Genomic DNA, 20,294 nt, shown 5'->3' with positions numbered 1-20,294 from the left:
TTGAGTGTTTTAGATACCCTAATGCGCTTGATTTCAGGTGTATCAGCTAGTTTTATTTTACTTCATGTTTATTTTTTTATCACACATTCATTCACTGAAAGCTGTTCCTTCACTAAAAGACATTTTTTCTATAGAGTTTTACCAGAAGATAAATACAAACTCACTTTTATAAAATAAAAACAGCACCATAACTAAAGTCTATGTTGTTGGCTTATCATGAAGAAAATCATGACAGAGCCCCAGATTAAACAAAAAGGAAAAATATAAATAGAGGCCAATCCTTAGGTAATACATTTTGTATTTATGTTTATGTTTCTAAGCATTTTTACAAGCTATCACTTTCTCAGAACATTGCATTGGCACTGAAGTACTAATCCAGGAACAGTCTCAAGAACAGGAATACTGCTTTCAATAGAACTATTCATATACTTAAAGACTCATCTACACTTAAGTGCTTTGCTAGATCTCATCCTATGTAATTAATGTTACAAATACCCCTGCAGGTATAAATTTATGTTACTATCTCAGGTTTTAGAGATGAATAAACAAAGTTGACATGACTCACACAGAACCTTATAATGAGGCATTGCCAGAGCCAGTATTTCAAATCCTCATCAAGTCCAAATACGGATACCACCAGTAGAAACCTCTTGCATAAATTTCACATTAAAATATCTGAAGATATTTAATCTTTCAGAAAACTACTTTTCTAATGACTGACTGCTTTATATATTTTAATGAATGACATACGAATCTCTATTACTATAACAGAGATCAGCCTACTGCCGCCAACTAAACATATGTCTTACAAACCTAAACCCTACAGAGTGCAAATCTTATATATTTTATGGATGCTTAGCAAATAGATCTGATGAAGTATGACATTAAAATTTTTGTGTTCTAACTTCCTTGTATTGCAGAGTGATTTCAGGAAAGAATCACCCAAATAATAATGAAAAGCTAAAAGACAGATATCCTCCCGTTTAAATCACTGGAATATCAACCCCTTCCATTAAATATAGCAATAGAATGGAAAATTGTGAACATAAAATAATGTTAAGGACAATAGTGTTAACTGCAGGAAACCTGATGCATTGAAAGTCAAGGTTAATTGGCATAATAATTCTGTTTTGCTGTCATATTATAAAACTAGGGTATTTTAAGTAATGAATATGAAAATACAACAGTATTCTTTATAGTGGAAAACAGCTGTTAATCAATCAAATGTGACAGAATACTTCTTTCTTTCTTCTTCATTTTTGTCTTCCTGTTATCCACATGTATAGACATATATCTCCTAAATATACAAATGATAATTTTTGTAGGTGCAACTCAGTCTGAGAACCTAGCAAAAGAAACACACGTTAGAAGTGGCTGTATCTGTGATCGTTGCAGCATTTTCTTGTTTTACATATATAAATTCATTCCTTCTTGCATTTCCTTAAATTGTTTTGCTTTTTACATTTTTGAAAGCAACGAAACTGTATTACTTACCAATTCTTAACATGTATATAGAAGACATCTTCTTTTTTAGGACTGCATGACCTGAAGATACTCACAAATATTCTTAAATCCTAAAAGGCATTCAGAAGTTCTAGATGACATGTGCACCAAGTTCTCCTCGTATTTGAGTAACACAAGGTGCAAGACTGTCAAAAATAACAGACTTTTTCTCCCCCCACCACTTTTCTTTCCTTCCTTCAAAGGAAGAAAGATACCAACCATTGATTTCAACTCTATACACAAAATAATTTAAGATTCAAGAATGACAGGAGGGCATAGCTCCCTTTTAGTAGAATGAAACATATTTACTCTAAATAATTAAGAGCTAGCTTCAAATAAAACATACATGTTGTTTATTGTTTCTGTAAGTATTCGCTCATAAAATCTTTGTTTTTTGCTGCTGCACAGAGGCTTGCTTGATTTTTCAACTACAATTGAACTACAAATTAATTCTAAAAGAGTTTTTCTTCTGTGCTCAAGAATCTAGTACTTGGAACAGTATGTAAACAGCTGGTAATTATATGTTATCTTGAAAGAAATTTCTAGTTAGATAGCAAAGAACAGCAGAAACAAAAGTGATTTCCTGCATAAGAAAAAGTAATTTAAAACAGCTGTATTTAATGTGCCAGAAGCTGAAAATTACTTCTGGAACACAAGGAGCATGGGGTCTTCAAAGGTAACTTTCAGTTGTACTAAACGTATTTCTAGAGAATAATTCTGTTACTAGCCAACTTATGTTTTGTCCCATGAACAAAGAACTTCTGTCCCAGATGTTGCATAGGGCTTATTAGTCTTTACATATTATCTTGTCCATGTGTCAGGAAAGAACAGCCCTGTTGGAGGAGCTAAAGTTTGATTATGTCTAGAGGTACCTGGTATGTGTAATTTACCATACAAGAAAGCAATTATAGTAAACCAATTTAACTATTTAATCTTATGGTTTCTCGAAAGTGCTTGTTTGCTTTTTTTCATTCTGAAAGTATATTCAGGCCTTTATTTGTTTTGGAAGAAATGACTGCTTATCTAAAGTTTGGCAATGTAGTTAGCTGTTCTGTGCGCATCTGCGTGCAGTCATAGACAGTTTGTATATGAATATTCACCATTTGCTATTTACCTTCTACTGGGGAAAAAAAAAAAAAAAACAACCAAAAAAACCCTGTCACTGGTCAAGATAAATATGTTCCTCCACCTTTATTTTTTTTTTGCCTTTTTTTTACTGTTGCTTTTAAAGAATTCATTGTTAAACAAAAAGTTTGTGAAACTTCCATTAAACTGGTTACATGGATATGTAACTCACATCTTTTCAGAAAGCAAGGAAAATATGTTTTCATTTTAACTCCTGTCCTAGGCTTCAAGTTGCACAAAAGGGTTTTTATGTTATTTTTCAGCGAAGAAACAATGCAGCCTGTTGGCAAGGACACAGTCCTACACTGATGAAAGGAATACATCAGATTATGAGATCAACTTGTACTGAACAGAAAGTTACTTGGAAGGAAACTGTGTGATTTTTTTTTTTATATGGCTTTGATGTGTACCCTGGTTGGTATGCTCAGTAAGCCATGGCAAGTCCAAACTCTTCCCTACATCAGCCTCAGGAAATAATTGTTATTTGTATTTGATGCCCCAAGTGACTCCTTACACTGAGCACTTATTTTCACTAAGTAATAATAACAGAAATTAAAAGTCTGCTTTGGCCCAGGATCAGTGTTTGTATTTTGAAATGTCACTGAAGGCAGTAAAGGTAGTAAAACAGAAACCAGCTTGGGAATCACAGTTAGCACTGTTTTCCATTTAAAGGCCATCTCAGACAGAGACAGGAAAACCAAGTGATCTAAAAGACATGGTGACTAACAGCAAGTAAGAGTGTCTTCTGTAGGTCTTCTATGGTTTCTTTGTCCTAAATGTTTCAGTCTAAATAGCTTTTTATTCCAAATAGTTAACAAAAGACAGTTTTGGTAAAATTCATTATTTTTTTCTCTCAGTTACTAAGACATAAGAGATAATACTGCTACCTGTATATAGTACCATGTGACCTTAATTCACTCATACCGAAAAACACTGTTCACTCTCTCCAGGATATAGGTATCTTCTGTCTGAACTTTACTCCTGATAGTTACAGAAGACCCTGATTCTGAGCTTAGATGGAAAGAAATTCAGAACACACTCAGAAGTAGCAGAAAGCAGTGCTGGTGCATCAAGAGTAAAGAATCCTGTCCAGGAAAAGGCTATACTTGCACAGCTGGCAGATGCAGTTCTGTACAGGATTTCAGAATCACAGAACAGCTGTGTTTGGAAGGCACCTCTGGAGGTCATCCTGGTCCAACACCTCTGCTCAAGCTGGCCCACATAGAGCAGGCTGCCCACACATGCCCATGCAGCATGTACGCTCCCTGAATAGCCTTTGCTACCAAGACTTCAGCAAATCAATCACATGCAGTTAAATAATACAGTCATTTCACAGTTAAATCTCACATCAAAAGTCATGATGGCAATCAGGGGTGTCCTACTAAAACCTGAATTTTACCAAGAAGCAACACTAAAAATGCACCGGCAAATTCCATTTGTACCTTCTGTTGGGTCACTTGAATTTTAAGTGTTGTTTACTGGTATTGCTGTTACACAGCTACTGTCCAAAAGATAAAGTGTAATCCCTTGTTCAAGCAAGATTCCAATGAATATAAATATTCCCTAGAAAGGACACATTGCCTTAAAAGGTGCCTTTATTTTAAGCACTACCTTATTCTGCTGTTTAACCAGCATTTTTTTTAACAAGTAAGGGTAGCATAATCTTGTAACACATGTAGCTAAGATCCAGTACCTTTTAAACAGGTCAGATTGCTGTGTGGTCCTGAACATGGGCATACAGCTGCTTTTTTTCTCGAAGTTCCTACTTCACTTACATGCTAGTTAATAGTTGTGTTATTAAAATGCAGTTTTAAACTCCAATTTTTGAATCTCTTTCAACATTCCCCAGAAAGGGAGTGGTGGTAGACAGTACTTCTGGGAATAGAAGTGTGAGGATGTTACGTAACAAATTAAAGCAAGAGGTAACTGCTCTGGGAACAGCAGGCAAATGAAAGTAGCTAAAGCAAAACCTCTCTCTGGCACAAAGGCTAGTGGAAATAATGGAAAGGAACACAAACTCTAAATATCTGTAAATCAGAGAATCTGTATTTGCCTTACAACCTGCAGTTCAATGAGAAAGAAAAAACACAAGTTACTAGATTTTGCTAAATTATTTTGCTGCGATCATAGTAAAGAAATCAGCCTTTTAGAGATAGACATTTCATGTAAGAAACAAAAAAGAAGGAGAAATTTTAATGTTTTTATAGCATATCTTTGGCGTAAAAATAAAACATTCAATTGCAGAAAATATGTAGAATATGTAAGTCAAAACCAACCCCCCCAAACTTAATTACTATTGGAAGACTCCCATCTAAAGTTAGAAGAAGCAATCAAAATATCAGGAAATTGTAAGAAGGCTGAAGAAAGTCTGACTGCGAGTGCTGAAGGAAAGACACGATGATACTAATTGGACCAGGTTACTAAACCACAACCTCTGAAAAATATGCACGCACAAAAGAAAACTAGAGAGCACAAATTCCACAAATCAAAGTCATCTTGCAAGAGGCAGCATGAAACACTGAACATGGCGTGGAAGAAAATGCAACCACAAATAGTACTGAGCCCATGTGGATAGAGGTATCATGTTTGTAAAATCAAAAGCATTTGGAAAAATGACATGTACCAAGATGCAATCATCTCTCGCAGAGAAAGGCTGCACCACCATTCTGAGCAGGGATGATTAATAATAAACAATGATCTATGGGAACAAATATTCTGCTGATCTGATATCAGCAGAAGGTGCAAGCTTCCCTTTGGCACAAAACAAACCTTAATATTAAGTGGATTTGAATACAGGTTCCTGATTTAATGCGCCATTACAGACAAGAATTTCAAGAGCAAATTTGGTCTTGCTGAGCCCAAACAGTCAATGGGCAAAGTGTTAAGTGGATGATTTCCGCTGTGTTACAGTGTATGAACAAGTTCAAAGGTCATCCAAAATACTGAAAAGATTGTTTTGTAACTGTTAAAGAAACGGAATTGCTAAGTCAAGCATATGTTTGTTTGTGGAGGGTAAAAAAATATACATATTTTTTAAACTAGAATTTCCACTAATCAGAAATAATGCCATTACATACTAATCTACTGATTACATACTAATCCACTACTAATCATACATACAAAAAAACCCCAATCTTAGTTGCCAAACATGATGCCTGACTATGACAATGACAGATAATGGACCACAGGTTGATTGGTTTTAGTGTAAATATTTTGCAAAAAAAATCTACTATGTTAAAGCTATGCACAATCCTGTGGAGAAGTGTGCCACAAAAGCAAAACACACAGCTAAGTTCAAGTCATTCTTACTGGTAAGAATAATTCCTTGAAACACACACTAATACTTGATGAAAACATATTTACAGACCTCCGAGAGTTATCTAACTGTGTAACCTCAGTGTTTAATAGTGTCCTGCAATTTTTACAAATATAAAGGAGAAATTACCATGTACAATAATTATGCATAATATGTTTTGTTTCAAGAGTGGTATGAGTTAGTCCTCACAGTCACCAAACGGTATATGAACGTTCAGTTGCAAAACCTGGACTCCTGAAGAGAGGCTTCTTTTCCACATGACATGGCCAATAATCAAGGACATAGCAGAACTTCACCTTGTTTCACAGACAGAGATAAAAAAGAGCCTCTAAGTCCCCAAAAAGAATACTGCAGAGCCTTGCAGATTCAAGGGACTGACAAATGTAATGCAGAGACTGAAACACATGAATAACTTCAGAAGACCAGCATACAAAAGTCCAGCTCAGAGACTAATATATTGATATACCTTTGGTATGACCTGCCTGCACATAGCTATTCTTTTGTGAGCAGAAGCAGACTCATAGAGTAAGCTAGTTAACACAGTCACTTTTACTGTTAGCTGCTGGTATCAGTGAAGACTGCAGAAACACGGATCCCATTCCCGCTTCACTAATGTTTTTTTCATTCACAGAATCACAGAATCACAGAATCTCAAGGGTTGGAAGGGACCTCAAAAGATCATCTAGTCCAACCCCCCCACAAGAGCAGGGTAACCTACAGTACATCACACAGGAACTTGTCCAGGCGGGCCTTGAATATCTCCAGTGTAGGAGACTCCACAACCCCCCTTAGTTAACCTCTCATTTTAATAAAGATACTCTTAGATAAAAGTTTTGATCCAAAGTTCTCCCTCACCACAGACAAAAATTCCCTGAATATTAATTCTGTTCCTCAATCCATCCATGGAAAAGCACATATTCATGAAACCGTGTTAAATTAGGGTGGTTTTTATCAAGTAAGAAAGCAAAATTAAAAATTGTCAGCTCAGAAGCACTGTTGACATGTGCTTTGGGATTATATTTAAGTTGGCTTTTGTTTCATTCTCTTGGTTTAATTACCAAGCATTCTGAAACCAACCAGCATACCATATAGAATCAGAATGGCAAAATTTATAATTACAAAACATGCAAGGGGAAAAATCTGAAGTATATTTTTGAAAGCTCAAATTTGCAGCAGCAGAGAACAAATGGGAGTAAATTCCCCATTTAGGTGTCATGGATGCAAAACCCTACAACCTGTGTAATAGGAATAAAGCAAGAACTTGTGAAATGGAGTAAGGCAGGTTAGACTCGAAATAATAATTTTAGAGAGGTAAAACAACTTTACTATTTAATATCTTGAAATATTGTCCTCAAACTAAATGTCAGAGTTCTCTGTGATCTTTTAGCATTGCAGGTTCACTTGCACTTCAGCATAAATGCTAAGGCAAGTTTAGATTTTGGATCTGCTGTCAGTTTAGACATTCAATTTATACACAATTGAAGCCTACTTTGCATAGAAAATGCACAGTATGCCTACATAAGATTTTAAATTCTTCTGAAGAACTCAATAAAAATGTAGAATCCTTTGGAAACTTATGTAACACTATTATTTCCTATTAAATTTCTTCTACAACACCAAGAGTAAGTTGGTTACTACAAATCAATTACTATGTGCTATGCCTGTAAAAAAAAAAAAACCCTCAGTTTTAGTTCCTAGAAGACTGTGAACAGTTGTGTAATGGAGATTGTATAGTCTAAGCTTAGACCTTCGATTTTGCAGAGTGGTTTTGATCACTAGAAAGGAGGGGAGGTAGTACAGGAGAACAAAACTTAACGGCTTAAGTAAGATTAAAACAGATGTTTTCGAAAGAAATGGGAAATTAATAGACCATTTTAATCTTTTCTGAGGTACACGGGGCAAGCGCTGAAGCAATTAACTGCTTGGAACATGCTGTACTGAGCTGTTGCAAACTTTCTTGCAACAATCATTTTAAAGGTTAAACCGGTATCCCCAAAGCATGGGTATACTTCATTCTGCCTTACAGGCTTACAATTTATGACCTCTTGAAGCTCCTTCTAGCCCTAGGTTTCTTTCATTCTGTGAAAATCTTAAAAGCAGGTTTTCAATAAAGAAGCTGGAGAGACAGTCTCTGGGGATATGTGACTTTAAACTCTGGATGCACAAATCAGGCATATACTGTACCTGCCCCCACGACCAGTATCTTGGGCTCGCAGCTACTGACACAGTGCAGAAGAGATCTGGATCGGACATTGAAGTTGAGAAAAGCCACCACGCAGCCCAGCTTGGCCAGTCCGAACCACACATGGATGAAGTCTGGCTCGTTGCCCATCAGCAAGGCCACTGTGTCGCCCTTCTTCAGAGCGCCATGGTGTAGGAAGACCTGCGCTACCCTGTTACTTTTCCTGTCTACGTCCCGGTAGGTGTGCACCTTCCCTTCATAGATGAGAAACGGCTTGTGGGGCTGCTTCTCAGCCAGCTTCACAAACTTGTCCAGGATGGTGAAAATCCTCCCTTGCAGCCGGTACGTCTCCACTCTCAGCCCATACAACAGTACTTTCAGCAGGTACCTCAGGTCTGCCCAGAAGTAGGGGAAGATGACCCTTTGGATGAGGTACATGGAGACAATTCCGGCGGCAGCGCCTGGTACCCACGAGGGCAGCACTAGGAGCGGATAAAGGTCTTCCCAGCCACTCATTTCCCTACAGCCAGGCGGATTGACACACGAGCCGGGACGCGGGGAGCGAACAGGTGGAGTGCCGAGTCTGCGGAGAAAGCCGGCAAAGGCTGCGGCTTCTCCTGCCCGCTCCTCCTGTAGGACAGTGCGCTACCGCCCGCGGAAGCCCGCAGCAGCTCCCGGCCAGGCAGCTGCAGGGCAGCTGGGGAGCCACGGATACCGCCCCGCCGCCCGGAGCCGCCCGCCGGGCTCAGCCTACCCCCGCTGCGGTGGGCCGGGCACGTGCAGGCGACAGGCCCCAGCGGGAGCAGCGAGGGCGGGCGGAACGGTGAAGCGAGGCGAGGCTCCCGCAGCACGGCCCGCCCTGGGGTGCTGCGGGCGGGGCGGCGGGGGCTGCTCCCTGAGCCGGTTGCGTGAGGCGGGGCGTGCTCTCTCACCTCACTCCGCAGCCGGGAGCCTGGAAGGCTCGGTAAGGCGGCGGCAGAGCGATGGACCCCATCTCTGGGGGGGCAAGGGGTGTCCCGTTCCCCCCCGCACCCAGACTGATCCCTGATTGCCTGCGGCGGTTCGTGCCCGAGAATTCAGTTACCGCCACTGGTCCCTGAGCCTCGGCGCCCAGGCGCTGTCGCCATAGCGGCCCAGGTAGCCCGCTGTCCGTGCTCACACCCAACGTGGGCCTCCGGGGTAGCTTTAAACTGAGGAGACCAGCACTGCAACTACCCCGGGTCTAGCAACTACCTTAAGGAGCTGCTCTGTCCCCCTGGAAACGGGCTGGGCCAAGGCTGAATGCTAGCACACCATGCAAATGTCGCCTTTGTCTTGAGGGAGGTATGCAGGGAAGCAGTCACACCTGGGCATGGTGCTGATCCCGATGCTGCAGAGGTCTGTACCCCAAGCACTTCAACATGCTGGTGGCTCGGCACCCAGTGCTGTTGCTCTTGGTGACCTGCTGATTTGCAAAATGCTTCCGTGGCTCAGTGCGTAACATAAGGCTTATCTGTTTTAGTTTAGCTGAGTCTGGAGTTATGTAGACCATGGCATGTCTTAATTGTGAGATCTGAAAGCTGACAGTTTGGCCTTGGTGGTCTCCTTTAAACTCCAAGCCAGATTGCTGTTTTTTGTGCGCTTTGGAGTCAGTGAGGGATGTCATCTCTGGACAAAACAGAAATTTATATACCAGAGGATACTTCTTACAGACTCTAATTGAACTTTATGAACAGCTTGGAGGGAATCCCGTATCTAAAGGGATATGCTAACTTCTTTTGAAGCTAACTAGCACAAGTATTAGTAGAAACCCTGAACAGAGCAGTAAAGCCTGAATAGTAACAGCAACTCATCTCTAGGTTCTTTCTAGAATCCTCCTTTACTATATTGATGGAGAAATCGGTTTATCATGTCCTGGACAGGTGTATTTTTTGCTGGGTTGGAAACTGGCTGGATGGCAAAGCCCAAAGAATGGTGGTAAATGGTATCACATCCAGTTGGCAACTGGTCACTAGTGGTGTCCCTCAGGGCTCAGTGTTAGGGCCAGTGTTGTTTATTATCTTCACTGATGATCTGGATGAGGGGATCAAGTGTGGTAAATTTGTGGATGACATTAGGCTGATCTGCTGGAGGGTAGAAAGGCTCTGCAGAGGGATCTGCACAGGCTGGATCAGTGGGCAGTGGCCAGTGGGATGAGATTCAACAAGACAAAGTGCTGGGTCAGTGGGTGATGAGCAATTGTATTGTGCATCACTGTTGTTCGGTTGGGGGTTTTGTTTGTTGTTGTTGAGTTTAATTTTTTTTTCCTTTTGGTTTTATATTTCTTTGTTATTTCCGATTTCATTTTTAGTAGTATGATACTGTACTTTATTATTAAATTGTTCTTACCTCATCCCATGGGTTTTAGTTTTTGTTTCCTGATTCTCCCCATCCCACTCTGGGGGGGAGGACTCAGTGTGTGAACAAGTTAGTGGCTGTGTGGTACGCAGTCACTGGCTTCTTCCCTACTTCTGCCCAAGTCTTTCTCTTTATGTCTAAGAATCTCCTTAGCATCTTTTAGAGCTTTATCACAGAAGCAAGAAAATTGGTGTCATTGAAGTGTCAGTGAAAATGTTCATGGGTGAGGAAGCAACAGCTGCAAAAGAGCCGAAAGGATGATCTGTACAGATAATGAAGAACAGTTTCCAGGCAATCAGAATAACAAATGTATTGTTTCTGGCAAGCCCAGGAGGCCTACACTCTGATTAAACCACAGCACAAATGACTCATAAAGGGACAAACCTGCCCTCCCACCTGTGGAGGATAACAACAATGTTCCAGAATATCACTCATGCCAGTGCTCTCTTGTTACCCAATAGGTGATAGAAAAACATGGAACTAATAAAGAACTCAAGTGATTTAATTCAAATGCTGCAAATAGATTCCTCAAATTATTGTGTTATTACAAGAAGACTTTCCCCTCTGTAGTAAATGTGATACACATTTCTGCTGTACAAACTCAGCTTGTAAATAAGTCTGAATCAAAGTGCACACTGCCTTGCTTAATGTTTGAAAAAGCTACTGCAGAACTGAAACAACAGAGCATTGATTTCTCAGGCATTTTGGCATACATTTCATGTCATGCAGTTGGAGAAATGGTACTTTATTGCTGAGAGAAAGGAGCTTTTGAAGTACGTTGTTTACCAATTCCCCAATAATCTTAACACGAAAAGTTCAGTTTATTCTGTTTTTTTCTGCTCTGGAAACTGAGGGATACAAGAAATAATAGAATTTTAATTCTGGCCATTTGAGTCAAGCCAAAGCTCAGCTTCATGCTCATTACTTTATGTCATTTGAAAAAAACTTCTTAGCACCTTAAAATCCTGGAAATCATATGAACTGTCTTTCCTGTGGTCCCATTAAGCACCGAGAATTGAATGAGAGGATCAGGGAGAAAGGTGGGCTGAGACAGCAACAAACATGTTGAGAAGTGGCAGGCAACAGCTTCTTAAACTGCTTTTCAAAACTAAGAATGCTCCTTACTACTGGGACATCTTTTCTTTAGGTCGTTGCATAGTCAAACTGTGTTAAATCGTGAGTAGTCTCTGTCAGCTCCAACTGCAGAACAGTCCATTTTAGCTTAAAACTCTACTTTTTTGACTTTTAGCATAAAGTTTTAAATCTAGACTAACACGTTTGGCTTTGCTCCAAGGGAATAAACAACAAATGCTTGAAATGCTGAGTTCTGTTCTCAGCTGTCTCTTGTACTAGTGTTATTTCCTGGTTTACCACTAAGACTGAGGCCTGATTAGGTTAAGAATATACAGACACAGCTTTGTTATATGAATGCTGTCTGGACATATATTGGAAACAAATTCAAGCAAACTAAATAGTGTAAAACTAGATTACAAATAGATTTCATGACTCTTTAAAGGCAATAGTGGCAGTGGGCTGATAGTTTTTTATTGATGCAGTAGTGTTGCTTACTTGTAAGGTGTAGTGGAGGTATCCATTATGTGTTGTATTCCATATACATGTACATCTACAGAAGACAGTTCCTTACTTGTAAGGTGTAGTGGAGGTATCTATATATGTTGTATCCTATACAGATGTACATTTATGGAAGACAGAATTATTTAGTTTTGCAGTTTTGCAACTGCTGAGCATCACTTTCCAGAAATATGTTTTGTGAAGAGTTAGAATTTTATCTGGCTTTCCTTAGGTGAAAGTTTGGGCTGGTGTTTTGTGGTGTGCTTTTTTGTTGGTGGTGGTGGTGGTGGTCTTGTTTGTTTGGTTGTTTTTTTGTGTTTTTGTTTGTTTTGTTGTTTTTGTTTGCTTTGTTTGGTCATTTGGTTGTTTTTTTAATAAATAATAAGTAAATTAAATGCTACTGTAACCTGTCCTTGAAGTAACATAAAAAAACAACTGTACCGTTACTTGGTGGACTAGAGTTTGGCATTGTTAACTGCTATGTAAATGTGCATAATGAATAAACGGAAAGACCGTGAGCTATCCTTACATGTTGATTCAAAAGAAGAAGATAGAGGGGGTTTAAAGATACTCTGGTTTGCAATGATTAGTTTGAGGAAGGGAGAAAGAAAACTGAAGGGGAAGCGTTCTGCCATGTAGTGCAGGTATGGCAAGAAATGAGAACAAAAGTATTCAAAGAGTCAGATCTATGTGAAGCTCTGTGTATACTGATGAGAGTGAAAGAAAAAGCTGCAGGTGGTAGGTAATTGATAGAGCACAAAAAGAAGATATATACAGAATAACCTATGAATGAGAGATGTGTTTTAAATAAACTGTGCTGTGAGTTGAAAATCAGACAGGCAAGTGAGCAGGAGATTGCATTTACTAACGTGTCTAATGACTGGCACATCAAAGACATTAGTCATGAGACCAGTGAAGGAAGAATTTTGTGCTTTAGATGTTACCAGTGCTGCTAATCCCAAAGAACAGAAATGATGAGCAAGATCCTAATGTAATAACTCTGATACACTGAAATACTTAGTTTCAAAGAAAAATTGTGGTTTTATGATCTCTAAATTGTCCCTCTTTCTCTCAACTGTGCACAGAAATTGTATCAATCCTCTGAACTCATTATCTAAGTTTCTTTGTGAGGTTAAGATTAATTTGCATCTTGTCATCCTCCCCTAGGGAGGAAGGAAATTTCTATAGTTGGTAAGTTGTTTTTCAGTAAGTTTCTCATTTGTATAATAATGGATAAGCTGAGGCAGGAAATTTCATCAGACAATGAAAGAGTCACAGCATTCAGGTGAAGCAATACTGGAGTTGGATTTGATCATTGCCTGTGCCACAATTCCTAAGTGATGCTAGATTAATTACTTATGCTCTCCCCAAATAGAGTGATTTAGCCAAGCTATATGCCTAACCTTAGACTTTAAGACCCTCTTAGACTCTTGATTTGGTTATTAATCAAACAACTATAGATTAAGTCATGGGGAGCCATGCTTTATATGCTATGCTAAGTGGGATGCTGAAAAATTGAACCCTTAAAACTTATCAGACACATTTGATTAATTTTTCTGAGTCAAATTCAGCACACAGGTGTCTGTGAGGCAGATGGGCCAACACAAGAATTGGTTATAGTGGGAGCTTGCACAAAAGGAGATTGAGTATGACTAAGATAATTTAGAATCACTTGTCTGACCAAATTAGTCTGATGTCTAATGTGGGATGAGTTGAATTGGTTGCTTGACTATCCTGACAAGGTTTCAGCTGTATCAGCAGTGTAAGGATGTGGCTTATAAGCAAGTGTTGCCTCTACGCTGGGTGTGACTCAGTTGCCCATGATTAGGGATCTAGTGCTATTCTAGATTCCTTGGCAAAATTTGCCCGACCTTTAGGTGCTATATAGAAGGTGATAAGCCAGTCTCATGCATCCTAAGTGGCACTTGTATACCTCAGTTTAGGTGGCTGGTCTAGCCTCTGAAGTTAGGAGAGCAAAATTCACCACCAGAATTTTTCCTCTCTACAGTGTCAGGTTTTTATCTAGTGGAGATGTATGCATATTTATTAATATTTTTAAAAGTAAATAGCACAGGATTTGAAAGGCTTACAAATAAATTAATAATTTTATTTCATGTTAACTAATTAATAGCAGCAGCAAAGATAAAATTTTCTGCATGCATGGGTCAATGACTGTAACACAAACTACTCAACTTTTAAGTAAACACGAGCTACCATGTGCATTGAATAAAGCGATAGTTGTCTGGGAGAAGTGTATGTTATTATGAGATTAAAATTGTTAACATAGGACACACTTTCAAATGGTAAATTCATTCTGTGAAGGAAGCTTAATTAAGGCCATTCCAAATATTAACTCTAAAAACCCCCTAAAACCTCCTATATTTTAAATGTAGTGACATTTATTTTAAGGAAGTAAAACCTCAAAAGTATAGGAAGAAATATAACCGTTAATCAGCTTCCTGTTACATGTCATGAGCTGGAATCTATTTTACCCCTTACATTACATAGAACTCATAACCTCATACCACAGACAAATTGCTGAGCACTAAATTATTTAGTATACTGTAATTATTCTGCTCAATTTCCCTTCAACAGAAAAAAAATTGATGCCTCAGAGTATCGAATGACCCAATAATGAAATATAAAAAAGTTTAATTTTCTTCTGGTGGAACTCAGATGGAAGAAAAAAATCTTCTTGAAAAGCATGATAAGCTAAAACTAAAGTATATTCCCGTAACATTTCAATGTAGCAAGAAAATATACACAAATTGCTGAAATTCTTCTGTAGTGTAAAAAACACGTAATTTTGATGTTAATAATTTTGAGACATTATGCCTTTTAATATCTGGATAACACAGTGTAGAGCTGTATGTATATATATATATGTATTATCTGAACCTGGCTAATCAATTTCACATTTTACTCTGGTAGATTCAAGCCCATGTTCTTGATTTTGCTCCTTTCACCGCTCCTGCCTTGCTAATCGCGTACAGGAAATGGATGGCTCTGACTGTTCAAAGGGACACATGTCTCTTGAGGGCAGTTAATAATTTGGAGAAAAAGGTCAAAAACACCTCTTAAATAAGAGTCAGATGAAGATTTGAATCTGAATGTAAATCCTGTAGAAAGGATATTCTGGTGCAGTGCAAGAAAGACATAAGTCTTCAAAGCATGGAGAAAACATGTTTTTCAGAAAACTGAATGGAAAACAAGTGGACTTCTTAGTATGAAGTGCCATGATTTTCACATCCTTTAAATAGGTATTCTAATGACCGCAGTTTGACTGGACTTAAGTTATGGGTGATTTGAAAGTAACTAAACACATGGGCAGTGCATGCCATGATTTTTTGTTATTCTTATAATTGTTGTTCTAGACTACTAATGCAGACCGTAATATCCCCATTAATTTTTTAAGACATGTCAAATGATAAAAATTACTTCTATGTAATCTTATCTTGGCTTAGAATACTGTAACATAGGAGTATAGCAGAAAGTCTTCCAATGATCACCAGGGAAGTTTTCTGACGTGCTGGCCTGTGCCAAAACAATGTGGATACCTCGAGCAAAACTGCAACAATGAGTAAATACAACAAACTGGTTCTAAGATATCATCTCTGAGCTAGACGCCTAGCATTTCAATTCTGTTTGGGTATGTGCTAGGGGGAGAAAAGTTAATTTAAAAATAATTTTTTAGAAGTCTTTCTAATCAGTGTGTTTTGCATAGCTACCAGTTGGAAGTGTTTAGTCTTTTTATTATCCTGTTGAGTTTCTAGCTGAAAGGGCTGCTGGAATAATCCTTCAAAGGATTAGAACAGGGTGTTTTCCTTCTGTGCCTTCAGGCATGCCTAAGATAGTTTTCAACTTGCCTCTGTTTTCTGAGCTTTCATGTTTCCATTACAGAAACAATGTGCCAGAGAACATCTGTCCCTTACTTGTGCTTTTCTTACTTTGTACTTCGGTTACATTAGAAATTTTACCTGATGACTCTGAAGATATTATCAGCGTTGGCTGATACAACAGTCTGTCAACTGCAGCCTCCTCTTGCTAGCAGTTCTTCCCTTTACTTGTACTCACATTTCAGAATCTTTCCCTATGTTTTAAAAAATCCTGTCTTCTATATGGATCACCATTTTGAGAAATACTGTGTCATCTGGTATAATTGGGCTATGCTAAAATACTTATTTAAATTCAGTAGCAAAACTTTTTGCTCATTTTCTTAGTTTTCTCCTCACACGCTACTTTTCTGTTTTATGGAAATAAAGAGGGTAAACAAATATCTTGAATGCCTAAAACCCAAATTAGGATGGATGAGGGAGACAATAATTTTAGATGCTTGACAGTTACAGGTACTGGTATTTCTCTGCACATGTTTAGGCCTTTTCTTCTGAATCGTAAAACCACAGTCATTTTGTTGTGCAAGAGACTCATTCCTCAAGCATATTCTACCTACACCCAGGCTAGTGTGATTGTAAAGCAAAATACTGTTTTATTAAGTCTCCTGTATCAAGTTGGTGTGGTTTTTTTTACAGCTAGTAACAGTTTCTGGCACACATGAATTTCATGTTTGCTTGAAGAAATGTTTGGCATGCTCTTTGTGGTCCCCTTTTTTCTTGGTGTTCTTCTTTCCCTTTTCACAAGGCAGCTTACTCTGAGAGATGACTGAAAACTCCCACTTTGTGTTACTGTGGCTCCGCTTCACATAGTGTCACCAAGCAACAACAGCAGCTCAATATGCTGGGACAAGTCAGGTGCTGAGCATGCCCACAGTACAGGCAGCAGTACCCTCCCTGAGCAGAAGGTAGTCCTGTTGCGCCTCAACACACAGGGGATCTGGAATACTCCAACACAGGGGCTGTCAGCAGTTGACAGAAGGCCAGGGGATTGAATCAGGTGCAAGGTCCAGACAGTGAGCCCAGATGTAGTACTAGAAACAAAGGATACAGCAAGGTCCATCCACAGAACTGGGACAGCATAGTTCAGGTAAGAGTGGCTGTCCAGACCTCAGCTTAAACAGAGCTCTTGGGGCTTTGTGGTGAAGTTGAGCCAATACCAGGTGGTCAGAGCTATTAAGGCCAATTAGTGGCACCTGCCTGTCATGGCACTGTCTGTGACTTGATGCTCACAGGTTCTAAGAAGATGCAGTGCTCACTGACTCCAGCTTGAGCCTCAAATCTTTAGCATTTTTCTGAAAACCATTTCTGGAAAAAAGAAAAAATAAATAAAATCATGTATTTTCATTCACGTAACTTGTCATATGACATGCAGTTTACATCTGTCATATTCAGCCACTGTAACTGATAAACCTTATAAAGTTAATGAGGAAGAAGTGACTCGATCAGATATTTTAATGTCATTAATTTGCATTTATTTGATATAGTCAGTATTACATGCACAGAAAATATTTTTTGTGCTTGTCATTTTATGATGTTTCTAAGCTGTAAGATGAACATTTCAGACAAGTTGGCCATCTTCTTAGTTTCTAACTGCCTGGGGTGTGTGTGTGCTATTAAGTGGTTATCTTAAAAATAAGGAGGTAAATATCTAGGTATCTTCAAATGCTAGCCTGGTAATAAAAGAAAAAAAGAAACTGGTAACAATAAGGCAAGTATAGACACTTATAAAAAATCAGCTTTATGGGAGCAAATAATTATGCTTTGTTTCTGAAAGGGATTTTCTTGCCAAAACCTTCAGCTGGATGCAGTTTAATAACTTTTTATATCTATACGAATGATCTTGTTGCAAAATGTTGCTTTCATGCCAGGGTGTTGGAAAAGTAATTTTCAAGGGTATGTCTGTGTGCAGTGGCCAATTTAGTTTCTTTTAAGGATTTACTGTAATGAACATTTGTAAGCTGCCTTGTACACTAGTCCATTAGTGACTTAATAAATGTCCTGTTGGCTAATCACAGCTTCAGAGTCCTGTCTCAACAGTATGAACAATCCCCTTACAGTATATTAGTGGTCAGTGAAGTACTAATACAGGCTAAGGTAATGCCATTTTGTATTGGCATGCTACTATACTGACAGCGCTGAAAATCACTTTTAACGTGTTAGTCACGTCCAGTTACAACTGAAAGGAAAAGGAATTCTGGAAGCTTTCAGAAAGTCAGCTGACCATGCGAAGATATACAGAGATGACCAGCCAGCATGGTCTGACTGGAGTAATTTGTGGTTAGTATGTCTTCCTACATTTCCATCTCTCTGTAAGCCATGATATCTGAAAAACAGCAGCATGGGGAAATGAGCATGAGTTGTTTTTGCAACTGCTGCAGAATGCCAGGGCAGGAGTTTGTGGAATAGTATTCATGTGTGGAATAAGCAAAGCAGAAAATTGCTTAACGGAAGAAAAAACAGGCTGAAGAACAGTTTCACATTTGTAATAGCAGTCTGCCTAGACATCACAGGCTCGGAAACGGCAATAAATCACTTCTCTCATGCATTCTTTTTCAAGTAGCTTAGTGAATATCTCTCATGCTGGTAAACAGCAAGGGTGGGTTTGTGTTTTTGTGTTTTGTTGTTGTTTTTTTTTTACCTTAGACTACTGACAACTAAGGGTGAGAAACAAGGTAGATGGACTTGGAGGACTGGGCAATAGGAGCTTAGAGAGTCCAAGGACATGCTGTCCTCGTTACCTTGTCCCCTTCCTGTTCTCTGTCCCTCAGCACTACATTGCCTTCCACAGGCTGGATCAGTCAAAATTGCTAAACACTGCTGTATGTGTAGAAAAGCCGTTTGATAGGTCTGGCAGAAAATAATTAAGAGCTGTTGCTACACAATGCATTTTTCTATTCTGCCTATCAACAGGCAGACTCCAAATACGCATTTACTGTCTCTAGCATTCCGAAGCAGAATATCCCACATATCATCATCTCTTTCAGCACTCTCACAAACCTACTGTAAGGCCGCAGAAGTATCTCTGTCTCTGAAAGCTGGGGCTGTTCAGCCTGGAGAAGAGAAGGCTGCGTGGAGACCTCATAGCAGCCTTCCAGTATCTGAAGGGGGCCTATAGGGATGCTGGGGAGGGACTCTTCATCAGGGACTGTAGTGACAGGACAAGTGGTAATGGGTTAAAACTTAACGAGGGGAAGTTTAGCTTGGATATAAGGAGGAAGTTCTTTTCTGTTAGGGTGGTGAGGCACTGGGATCGGTTGCCCAGGGAGGTTGTGAATGCTGCATCTCTGGCAGTGTTCAAAGCCAGGTTGGATGAAGCCTTGGGTGACATGGTTTAGTGTGAGGTGTCCCTGCCCGTGGCAGGGGGGTTGGAATTAGATGATCTTAAGGTCCTTTCCAACCCTAACTATTCTATGATTCTATGTTGGAACTTTTATTTCTCTCTTTTGTCCAATTTCAGTATGATGTTTAGGTACCAAACTCTGGTCTTCATGTCGCTTTATTGCATGAGGACTCATCAAGAGATCAGAATACTTGGACAGAAAATTGCTCACCCCTACTTCTCTGCTGTGTTTGAAGGATATTAGCATATTTTCAGCAGCTGTGATTTTCCTTTGGTGTTGACTGTCAAAGTTTAATCATGATGGATGTGGTAAAATGTGCCTTATTTCTGTATTTTGAAACAGCAGGGTTCTGGTGTGGATTTTTTTTTTTTTTTTTTTTTTTTACTAAATACAAAGAAACCTTTTAGTTTTTTTTCCTTCTCAATATATAAGTGAGATTTGTGTTTTCTTATAAGCATGTAAAATGATCTGTATTTTTCTTGCTGTTGACCTAAAACAAGGTATTTTGTTTAATATACCAAGAGTTACAGAATTCCGTCATTTGATTTCTGTAAATGTTTTTTTTAATTAGAACCCATATTTGTAGAAAATGTTGGAAGATGTCAAACTTGTTTGACATATTAGAATTTTATAGTTAATCTTGTCTTATCAGAGAAAACAAACAAGTGCTATTAAGCCTAAGAGAACACTACGAATGCCATACAGAATTAGACATGCCACATAAAACCATTGCGATATTTTAAAATCAGCATGTACATTGTGAAGTAGAAAGCCATGCAACACTTTCATTGCCCCTGAACTTTTAATAGCATTAGCCTGGTTTCTGACAGTTTGTCTAGCTCCCTGCCTGAGGCTTGGAGTTCCTGCACTGCGTAATGTGTAGAAACATTCTGCACAGGGTAAAAACTTCCCAGGTTTCTGGGTGCATGAGGTTTCCAGGTTCCTGTGCTTCTTTGCTGTCAAGACTGCAAAGATTTATGGCTTGA

General features: G+C 39.0%; 1 protein-coding gene across 1 annotated transcript in view; it reads right to left on the bottom strand.

The window, feature by feature from the left end:
* SLC27A6 (solute carrier family 27 member 6) overlaps positions 1-8,729 on the bottom strand; it is a 39,718-nt gene extending 30,989 nt beyond the window's left edge. The window contains exon 1 of the mRNA XM_065661613.1: positions 8,129-8,729. Coding sequence (XP_065517685.1) covers positions 8,129-8,642 — 514 coding nt within the window. The 5' untranslated portion in view covers positions 8,643-8,729. The remainder of the gene's footprint in view (positions 1-8,128) is intronic.
* Between the last annotated feature and the right edge of the window lie 11,565 nt (positions 8,730-20,294).

Source organism: Lathamus discolor, chromosome Z, assembly GCF_037157495.1.
Source record: "Lathamus discolor isolate bLatDis1 chromosome Z, bLatDis1.hap1, whole genome shotgun sequence".
NCBI classification, from domain to species: Eukaryota; Metazoa; Chordata; class Aves; order Psittaciformes; family Psittacidae; genus Lathamus; species Lathamus discolor.
This window is presented reverse-complemented; position numbering and strand designations above follow the sequence as displayed.